Genomic DNA, 11079 nt, shown 5'->3' on the forward strand with positions numbered 1-11079 from the left:
GCCTGGATCTAGTTTAATTTTGCTACCTGGGTATAAAGCTGCAAGTCCAGTGTGAAGGTTTATCAGATTCCCAGACATGTATTCCTGTGTTACTGAATGATGTAGAAAAATTGAGCCAAAATGTTATTTTTTTCTTCTCTATAGTGAATTAGTTTTTCTTCTGGGATCTTCACTGCGACCAAAGTGACCTGAGGCGAGTCCCAGTCACTGATTGTGTGATCAGCTGCTGCCTAAGTCTGAGTCTAAATGTGTGTAAATGTGCTCACATCATTCCACACTCCCTTAGGAACCTAAATGTTGCTAACAAGTCACAAAGCATGTTCATATTTAATGCCACGGGTTCAACATAGATTCATATCTTTCACTAGGAAAATTCAAAAATGTTGGGCACCAAGAACACAGTCTGTTCTGTATCATAATATGCTGAATTAGTTATTTCCTTTAAAGGTAACACTATCTCTCACACAGTTTAACATTGGATAGCTATGGCAATGGCTGCAGCCTTTCTGTCTGAAGACCAGTTCAGCTGCTCCATCTGTCTGGAGGTGTTCAACAACCCGGTGTCAACGCCATGCGGCCACAGCTTCTGCCAGACCTGCATCTCCTCCTACTGGGACAGAGGGGTCGGGGGTGCAAAGTTCTACCAGTGCCCCCTGTGTAAGGAGTCCTTCCACCATCGCCCCGAGCTCCACATCAACCGAACCCTGAAGGAAATCACTGAGCAGTTCAAGCAGATGGCCGACTCTGGAGCGCCAACAGACAGAAGAGAGGGAGGAGGGGCAGAGGATCATCATCACCCAGCTCTATCTCCACCCTCGAAGCCAGGAGAGATGCCGGAGAGCGTGTTTGCTGAGATGATGACCCGTTTTCAGCAGCTCTCGACTCCCGGGACGCCTCACACCACACTTCCCCATCCCAATGATGCTCATCCCCGAAACTCCAGCCGAGTCAACGCACGCCAGGCCCTTCAGGCTCAGAACAGTTTGCACCATGACCCACCTCCACCATATTCACCTCCCCGCAGGTACCAAACTACGCTCTCTTAAGAGGGCTTTGATTCAACCACATCGTTAATGCAGCCCAGAAAACATTTTAAAAGTAAATAATTCATTGTTCTAAAATAAGTAAAGTAATTTCCCAAAATCCAAACTGACATTTGCAAATATCTTGTTTCATCTGACCAGCAGTTCAAAACCTTAAATGTCCATATAGTGTAAAGGTGGATGTCCATGTGTAGTTTGATTATAGATCATGTCTAGGTTCTATATTAATACTGTGAAAGTATCAAAGCCTCAGTCCACAGAGAAATACACACAGCCTGTATTCAGAAACCCACCTCGACCTACCATCAGATTTGGTTTCTCTGAGTGTTTACCTGAAATCTGTTTTCTGAGTGATATAATAAAACCATAGCAGTCAGCCAATCAGAAGAGATGCTCAGAATGTCCTGTCTTCTGATTCGCTGACTGACCTTTTGTTACTAGAGCTCCAGAGAGAATCCTGAGAGAGATGATGTAAAACTACATTGAGATGGTTTTTGGTTCTTAAAAGCACAAATATATCTTTTTATGGATCAACACTTCAAATAAAACACAGAAGAAGGAGAAAATACGGAGCTTTAAGAAATTTATTTCACTGCAATGCTATTTTTCAGAAACATGCTGCTGGGTAATAATTATACATTTTCCTGCAGATGTCTTTTTGTACTAGAGTCTAAGTCTAATCTTAAGCAGCTAGTTCATTCACACTGCCCTCATTAGAAAAGTTCTGAGTACCTGTGCAGCACCAAGCAGCAGGTAGACGAAGTTCTTTCCTCAAGTCTAAAAAAAAGTCAATTTTATTTACTATTATTAACTTATTAATGCAACATTTAGAGGAGCAAACGTTAAAGTTGTCATGTACTGAATGTGCAAGGCCGAAGCACTGTTGTGTTTATCTTAATGTTACTGCAGGTATTCTGTGAGCAGCTCAAGTGAAGCCTCCCTCAGTCTGCCTCTGTGCCCCGCCCACCTGAGAGGTCTGGAGTTCTTCTGTCGGACTGACAACACCTGTGTGTGCAGCACCTGTGTGGAGACCGTCGAGCACCAAGGGCACATCGTCATCCCTGCCATGAGGGAGTGGCACATCAGGAAGGTGTGTGTGTGTGTGTGTGTGCGTGTGCGTGTGTGTGTGTGTCAGTTAGTAGGGAGAAAAATTATGTTTTCACTGCAACTGTGGTAGACATGAATTTAACTCAGTTTGCATTCATGCTCTTGCATAGTAGAATCCAAAACAAGAAAATGGCTTCATTTAAAGAATGCAAGTTTTTGCTATTGCAACATTGATAACGAACGTTAGCATTAACAGCTGTTTGCTTTCCAGTCTAGATGATATTAAACTTTATTCCTTTACTCACCACCAGCTGTCTCCAGCAACACCAATGATAACTCTTGTTTTGTTTCTATTTCTATCACTTCTTTTCTTCTACTGAAGTTAGCATGCTAACCAGCTAGCCCCAGTTCAGACGTCTCATCACCGCAGAGGCCAGTCTGCCCCGAAGAAGTAACTGATCAGAGGATGTATTATAAACTCTAGCATTGTAAACAGGCAACCATCACCTCCACCTGTTCCCACCACGATACTACAACTGACGGCAGAGAAAACTTACATATAGCACTTTTGAAGAATGAGGGCCTATTTAGATAATGTTAGTGCTGATCTCATGCTGTCTTTTAAAAGTCATTTTTTATTTACAGAGTGTGAATTCTAATCTATAAAATGTTTTGTATCTGACACAGTTGTGTTAACATAAGCTGTATGTGTACATCGGGCGCAGACTACAGGACAGGCTTCAGCGTTAACATACGGCTTATAGTGGTTATAAGTTATAGACACAGTTCAGTTAAGGTGTGTGTTTTCTGTCTTCTCCAGTCCCAGTTGGGTATTGCAGAAGTGGAGCTGAAGGAGCTCATCTGTGAGAAAGAGAGGAAGGTGGAGGAAATACACAACTCCTTAAGAGAGATACAGGTGAGTTTTCATTCTGTACCAATGTGGGTCATTTTTCAAGTCCAGTCCTGGTTTAAGACTGTGGACACATTTGTGGATTAGCAGTCTAATTCACACCAGACTGTTCATCCGGACAAGTGAAGAGGAGATCAGGTTCCCTATTTGGAAATCAGAGACATGTATAGGTTTGCTTAATATCTCCCACCTGAATACAGGATCCTGACTTCATATATATTGGCCAGTGAAGTGGGAGTTTGCTCATGAGCACATAAGAGCAGCCAAGCTGACAAACTTCCAGTTAGTGCCTTCAAACACATCTATTGCTTCTTTTATTCAGGCTGCTGCTGAGAGAGAGACAGGTGGGGCACTTTGTGCATTTTCCAAACTGATCTCCAGTGTGGAGCGCTGCCAAGCTGAGATCTTGGAGGTAAATAACAAAAGACTCATTTTAATGGAAGTCAGCAATCCTCCACTTGGAGGTGGATCATCTAACCTGCTTGGTGTCCATTTTTCCTGCAGGTGATAGAGATGAGTCGTCGAGCGGCTGAGCAGAGAGCTCAGAGCCTGCTGAGGGAGCTGGAGGAGGAGGTAGCTGATCTAAGAAAGAGGGGTACAACACTGAGCCAGCTGGCTGTATCTGACGACTACATACTCTTTCTCAAGGTATGGATGGATGAAAAATCATCAAAAGTACCAAAATCTAATGAGACTGTGGGGGTTGTGGCGTTGTGCAGTTTGATGGCCAATGGCACGAAGTAGCCACCCATTCACTTTGAGTCCAGGTGACTGTTGGCCTTTTGTGAGGTCACAGTCACCTTTGACCTTTGAGCACCAAAATCTCATCAGTTTCTCCTTGAGTCCAAATGAAAGTTCCCTCAAGGTGTTTCTGAGATATGGTGTTCTCAAGAATGTGACTGATGGACTGACAACCTGACAATCGTCCTCATCCCTGAAGCTTTTTCCTGTATAAGGGAAACATGAACACGAGATATGCTCACAACATGAGGGGTGAGGTGTGTTTACCAGCCTCTCCATCTGTAGCTGTTATGACTGGGATGATTCCAATCGGGTCCCTATACCCTTCCACTCAGACACGGAGTATAACTACATGTGAAGTCACACTCGCAGCTGTGGAGGGTCTCTTCATTAAGGGGGAGGGTATCAGGCAAACTTTGGGATGCCCTCACCTTTCTCTGATGGAAACAAGAAATTCATTGTTACCCAAAATATTTCAGGAAGATATTGTGATTAAATCAATATTTATCTAAAAAAAGATCATCTTATACACAGCATTAACAAAGATGTAGGTGTGTGGGCAATGACATTGGCCTCATCACATTCATGGCATAGTGAGCTTGTGAAAGGAAAATTGTCAATTGAATGAATAAATAATCACTCACATGCTTCTTGGCCACATTGCTTTATTTTTGATCATGTTTTCGTTTTCCATCTTAATCTGATTATATCCTTATTTTTTTCCAAAATAAATACACAGAACTCACATTAGTAGGTGTATGGTATTTCATCCACCCCGGACTCAAAGCGATGCTGCATTCGTCTGGGAGTGTGGTTTGTAAGTCTGTATTGATGCAGACTCGGTGTACAAGGGCTTTATAATCCACTCCCACTTAAGGGTTATTGGTTTGGGGTGACACTCAATGTGTCGGACCCTCCACACAAATGCACAGATGGAGTGAGAGTGGGTAAGGGGAGTGTGTAGGGGCTGGATTGGAATTGGGCCACTCTGCGTGTTCAGGCCTCAACAAATAATCGTGTGCTACGTGCTGAACATGGACGACTCTGTGAATCATCTCTATGTTAACCAATGGGACAATCTCTAAAAGCTGATGTTTTTCTTTAAGCCTCATTTTTTATTCCCTCTCTCTCTCTGCAGACGTACCCTGCCCTGTCCACCCCCCCACCAGCTAAGGACTGGTCCTGTGTGTCTGTGTCTTCTGAGCTGACCTCAGGGGTGATTCTCAGGACCGTCAGTCCAATGATGGAGCGCTTTGAGGAAGAGCTGCGGAAACTGCCAGAAGTCTGTAAGTTGTCATTCAGACTGAGAGTGAAACCGGGTCGTCAAGTAAAGGCCTCTACAAACTCCAGAGATGGATTGTGAAACCTTTATGAATGGACCAGCTGGCCTGTAGCAATATCTTCATTTTTGTTACCGTTGCAAAAGACATAAAATATCCCTTTAATTCTTAATCATGAGGTTTCTATATGTCTCTTGTCTTTCTGATGATCATTCAAGAAAGGTTGAATCCAGGGCAACTGGACTTGGTAGTAGATACTTCAAGAGACTTCTTCAGTTCTGACTGACTTGATGGGGTCATTATCAAGGCCATTGATATCACTTGCTTCGTTAGTGCCATCTATGACCAAGTCCAGTTGCCCTTGATTCAACTTTTCTTGGAGAACCATGACTGAGAATCTTCACAGAAAGCTCTGATGGTCATATGTTCACTAATAAATCCTGATGTGTCAAAGATATAATCAGTAGTGTGAAAGAAACCTTTTCTTTTATCTTATCAACAGGCCAGCGATCCTTGGAGGACCAGTCTGTACCCAGACCCAATCTAAGTAAGAGTCTGATTAGCTGACGGCATCAAATGTTGTTTTCTGATCCTGAAACATGGCACAATAAATAAAAATATATGATATATACTATATTACTAATAAATACTCTCTACAGAGACCAGGAGGGTGCAAGAATATGCAGGTAGGGTTTAAAAACATTTGTTTTCACTTCCAATTAGTTTTCACACAAAGTCTTATTCACCTCCCACCATCGCTCTCTCTCCGTCTGTAAGCCGACATCACTTTAGACGCCGGCACAGCCCACCCACGTCTCATCATCTCAGCAGATGCAAAGCAGGTGCACTGCGGTGAGCGCCATCAGCTCGTACCGGACAACCCTGAGCGCTTTGACCGGGTGGTGTGTGTGCTGGCCCACCAGGGCTTCAACTCAGGACGACATTACTGGGAGGTACGTGTTGAAGCTGATGTGAATGTGTTCAAATGATACAGTTGTGATTCTTTGTGTTCAAGGAAAGTGAAGTTTTGTCAGGTTTTACGTGATCAACATCAGCACATGCAGACAAATGTTCATGTAGTCAGTATGTTCATCAGTATTAGCTGAGCTGGTGGACCAGTTGTGAAGACCAGGTGATAGACAAATAGATAGGTGGGTAGATAGATAGATAGATAGATAGATAGATAGATAGATAGATAGATAGATAGATAGATAGATAGATAGATAGATAGATAGATAGATAGAATTGCCCAAAATCACAACTAAGGATAGCAGAGTAGTTAACGTAAAATTAGATCAGAGGTTTTCTAAGGATTGGGCTCCAAACAGAATCAGGGGAGGCTCAGTGAATAGAAGGGGGAAATATTACGTTCCCCAGCACGTACCTTGACAATCTGATCCAGTATTTAATCTAAGACCAATAAGACCTAGATGGTAAGTCTGCACTCATTACAGTAAACTGTACCACACTGCTGTCTTCCAGGTGATGGTGGGAGGAAAGACAGACTGGGACCTGGGAGTGGCATGCCGGTCTGTCAATCGGAAGGGCAAAATCACAGTAAGCCCCGCCCATGGTTACTGGTTCCTCAGCCTGCGTGATCGGAACGACTACGCCTTTCGAACAGAACCCTCGACCAGCCTGGCAGTCAACATCAGACCCTCACGGATCGGAGTCTACGTGGACTGTGATAAGGGAGTGGTGTCCTTCTACGATGTGGAGGCCAGAGTGCTCATCTATACATTCACATACAGCTTTCCTGACACCATCCATCCATTCTTCAGCCCCTGCACTAATAAATCAGGAAGAAACGAGGCTCCACTAATCATTTGCCCTACAGAATGAAATGGGCTGACATTTTAAGGAAATTTTACTTTTTAGTTTTTGCCTACACATGCTTCCATGTATGTTTGAAGAAGACTGGGACAATCACAGCTGCACCTCATTCTTCATGACATTAGAGTAGATAATGAGCAGGCCATCAGTTAACTTTCAGGTCCCATATTTTACACTCTTCCAGTCTTTTATTTGAAGTGTTGATCCTCAAGAAGATCTGTTTGTGATTTTAAGGACCAAAAAACTAACTCAGTGTAGTTTTACATCTCCTCTCTCAGGTGTCTGTCTGGTGCTCTGTCAAGAACAGGTTGTTTTGTGTCGGTCTCTGAGCCTCCCTTCTGATTGGCCAGCCAACCGCAGGTAACAGATTGTAGCCTAGTACTACTGTAGCTTGGTTAAACTCATAGGTAAATGCAAATGGCAATGGTCAGTCAGATGAAAATGAGCCAAACAGCCCAACTATCCTTGGGAAGGCTGTGCGCTGACATATTGGCTTTGTTTAATCCAAATTCCTCAACATTTTTCTTGCTAGCTCAGTGGCAGAATGACTTCTTAGTGTTTTGTTGTCAATCAAGGTAAAACAACAGCTAAGGTTGGACGGTGTGTTACCAAAATCCTAGCAGCTGGTTGTAAGGCTCAGTTTCTGAATACAGGCTGTGTGCATTCCTCTGTGGACTGAGCACTTTTATACTTTCACAGTATTAATATAGAACCTAGACCTGATCTATAATCAAACAACACATTTATTTATATAATATTGGACCTTAAAGTTACTCCCTGATGTGAACACTATCAGACTGAAGTCAGCAGTAGCCAATATTTGTCTTCTAATATTCAGTGCTGAAAACTTTGACACAGCATTATGTGCCCATATGAAAATAAAGACTAAGACCATAGCTGACATGCTGTGATCCATATTACACACTAGAAAGTTCACATTAACAGCGTGTCATAAATTGCTATAAATGTATTGGATGGATGCATTATGAGAATTGTATACTAATGTTTGTATGTTAGAATTCACCTCTGGCTCAGCTGGCTTCCTGTGAGTGCCATGAGAAAATGTACTAATATTACTAATATGCCTCTTTGATAGTCCAACGGTATTAGAGCTAACAGTTCAAATACCAATACAGAGTAATTTCAGATGCACATGCGAATTGGTGTCTCCTTCTTGACACTGAGTCATGTACGTTAAACCTTCATGGGTGAAAAGTAACATACAGAGTAGTGACTGACCTTTCTCTGCAGGTTGAAGTGTCTCGTCATTAGTTTTACAGATGATTCTTTTATAAAGGCAAGTCTGTGAGGAAAAGCTGTGTCGGCTGCAGGAGACGTTTTATTGCTCAGTTTGATTTATAAGAAAATACAAATAAGTTATTTGAGGAATTATTTTTGTGTGCTTCTCATGGTCTTACAATATATTTTCCTGTTCTGTTTATCATAAGCAACAAAATAGATAAATTGTGCCTACTTTGACTCAAGGTAGCTTCCATGTTGTATGCAAAACAAAACTCAATAGCTGTTCTGTGATAAATATAAACTAAACAAATAATACTGTAATATTATTGTAAAATAACACTTTTTTAACACTATGCTTGTTGAGACAAAAATTAAAAGTTAATTATGTATTTTAAATATGTAGCAACCTTCCCTGATCACAATGAACATTGTGAATGATATGTCATATGTAATTGTTTTAAATGATAATTATCAGACAGATTTTCTGTTGATGTTTTGTTGGTCTGCTCCATATAGTCTGAGTAACACAGAAATGCAAAAAGTTTTGCAACTGTCTCCAGTCTCCACTATGAACATGTACACAGTACATAGTTGCTGTATTGTGATATGTTGATACAGTTAATGTTTTTCTAAAAATACATTCATGTAAAATCAGTGTAGAATCTCATTTTCAGATAAGGACATATCCAAGTACTCAACTCTTTATTCAATCAGGGTGGAAACAAAACCAGTGAACCGAACCTGTTCACACTGTCATATTGAACGAAAATCACAGAGACTGACTTGTTAAAACAGCTTCTTGAATAATATGTTCTTCATCAGGTCAGAATGTCTCAATACAAACATTTAAATGTGTGTAAATAAAATAGTTCCTCATACGTAGCAGTGCAGGTGTTCATTTGTTTGGTGGAGAGATATGGGGAGTTGCCCCTGCAAGTAAACTAAAGTACCCCTGCTGTGCTTCAGCTGCCTGTAGCCATTTGCAGTAAGTCAATGGCTACAACCTGACAGCAGTTTAAAGATGCTGGTCATATATCACCATGATAAAGGATCTTCTCATGCTCAAGAACTGATGCAGTTTGACACCAGTATTCCAGTTTTAATATTAAAGTACCTCCTGTATTCAGTGTCATAATGACATCAAATGTACATCTGTGACTTTCACATCAAAAAATCTTTAGAAATAAACATGTGGCTCAGGATACTGAGCCCCCCATCAGTGTATGACTGTGCATATGAATGTGTGAATGAATGGGCGAATGTGGCCAGTATTGTAAAGTGGTCAGCAAGACTAGAAAAGCACTAAATAAGTGCAAGTCCATTTACCATTTACACAAATCATGAATGACTAGAGATAACTATTAAAGTATTTTGTTTAGCACCAGCCTTGCACTTGTAACCGAGTATCATTCAGTTCTCGTATTTCACAGTAAAGATAAAAAGAGAAGTAAATATACCACTACTTCACCATAAGAATTCAGATTCAATGTCTGTGGTTTCAGTAAAATGTCTGTACCACATTATCCAAAAGTTGCAATATTCTACCGAATGTGTTGAAGCGCTTACACATTATCAGCACTTGGCCCAGTAAGTTCTGATAACATTACAGTTTTTTGATTGCTAATAATCATTGGTCAAAACTGAAGTCAAACTGTCAGAGCTCTTCACACAATCAGTGAAGCAGAAGTCTGTGTGGACCAAACAAAATTCATTCAATAAACACATTTTCCAAAATCCATGAACTCTTTTCTCATTAACACTCCAGCTCCAGCTAAACACTCTATATCTGCAGCACATGGTTCAAATGCTAACACACTGTTTTCAAAACTGTTAAAAACACATGCAAAACAGAATGACGGCAAATTTCATGCATTTCTGCAGGAACCATATTGAAATATATAGAAATTCTCAGTAGAATATTTACAGTAAAATGAAAGAATAATCCAAACACAGCTGATTGCAATTTCAGTTTGAAGCAGTTGTACACTGTAGCCTTTGAGAGAAACGGTGAACATGTGACAGAACTCTGGTATCAATATGTCCAGGAAAGATGTATACAGGGTTTATACACAGCTGTGCTTAATGTAAAGGAGGCTAGAGTAAAACTGTGGATTTACTGTATTTTAGACAGTAATGGGGATGGAAGCTATACATGTTGTTGAGGATTGTTTGTAGTTATTATTGCAGCCCTGGAATTTCAGGAATTTAATTTTTTATGTTTCAAATTTTTATTTTGTTCAAAAAAATTACTATATGCAAGGAAATATAGATATAAATAGAGAAAATAAAGGAAGCAAATTGCTGCATTTCTGATTCATTCTTGTTACATATACTTTAGTACAGTCAAAAGTGAAAAGGTGATATTCTTATTCTTATTCTATAATGAAATACTGATTTATGTGAAAAATGATTCAAATTTCAAAGATAAAAGTTAATAATTTATGGGATATTCCCGCTGGTCATTGTGATATGAGTAACAGTGGATGCTTTCTGAGTGAGAAGTGTTGTCAGTGTTGTGGTTGAATGAGCTAATTCTGAGATATGTATGAAGAGTTCTGGTGGCTTGAGTGAGTTTTGGAGGTGAGATGAACTGTTAGTTGTATGTTGGTGACGCAGACTGTATGAAGAGTTTTGAAAAAGTGGCTTCAGTATTGACAAATACTTGTTAACAATTGAAAAAACTGTAATAGCCTGACCAGTGCAGAGATGCAGTTGCTAATGATGTTTGAAAAAGGCAGACATAGGTGAGGAGATATATATATATTTATATATATATATATATATATATATGCTATATGTGGATAGAAAATGTGGTGTGCCTCAGTCTATCTCAGCTACATACAAAAGCAAAGTAGAACAGCACATTCACTAACACAGAAACAATAATCCAGTAATGGTACAATGTCACCACAGGGTATTTGCAGTGAAAAAAAACAGATGAGTGAAGAGACAGCATTGTGTCATTCAGACATTCAGATAGATC

At 40.5% G+C, this 11079-nt stretch overlaps 1 protein-coding gene across 2 annotated transcripts in view; it reads left to right on the forward strand.

Annotated features, from left to right (window-relative positions):
* The window catches only part of LOC111647604 (E3 ubiquitin-protein ligase TRIM21-like), a 14685-nt gene extending 5711 nt beyond the window's left edge, over window positions 1-8974 (forward strand). Inside the window, exons 2-11 of one of the 2 annotated variants that reach the window (XM_023397231.2) lie at window positions 469-1024; window positions 1953-2133; window positions 2911-3006; window positions 3323-3412; window positions 3505-3648; window positions 4880-5027; window positions 5524-5568; window positions 5681-5707; window positions 5799-5974; window positions 6504-8974. In XM_023397231.2, coding sequence (XP_023252999.1) covers window positions 486-1024; window positions 1953-2133; window positions 2911-3006; window positions 3323-3412; window positions 3505-3648; window positions 4880-5027; window positions 5524-5568; window positions 5681-5707; window positions 5799-5974; window positions 6504-6863 — 1806 coding nt within the window. In that variant the 5' untranslated portion in view covers window positions 469-485 and the 3' untranslated portion in view covers window positions 6864-8974. The remainder of the gene's footprint in view (window positions 1-468; window positions 1025-1952; window positions 2134-2910; window positions 3007-3322; window positions 3413-3504; window positions 3649-4879; window positions 5028-5523; window positions 5569-5680; window positions 5708-5798; window positions 5975-6503) is intronic. The other variant, XM_023397233.2, reaches the window with a different exon arrangement.
* The last annotated feature ends 2105 nt before the right edge of the window (window positions 8975-11079 follow it).

The sequence above is a fragment of the Seriola lalandi genome, unplaced genomic scaffold (assembly GCF_002814215.2).
Source record: "Seriola lalandi dorsalis isolate HSWRI2012SDOR001 ecotype SW California unplaced genomic scaffold, Sedor1 jcf7180002055006, whole genome shotgun sequence".
NCBI lineage: Eukaryota > Metazoa > Chordata > Actinopteri > Carangiformes > Carangidae > Seriola > Seriola lalandi.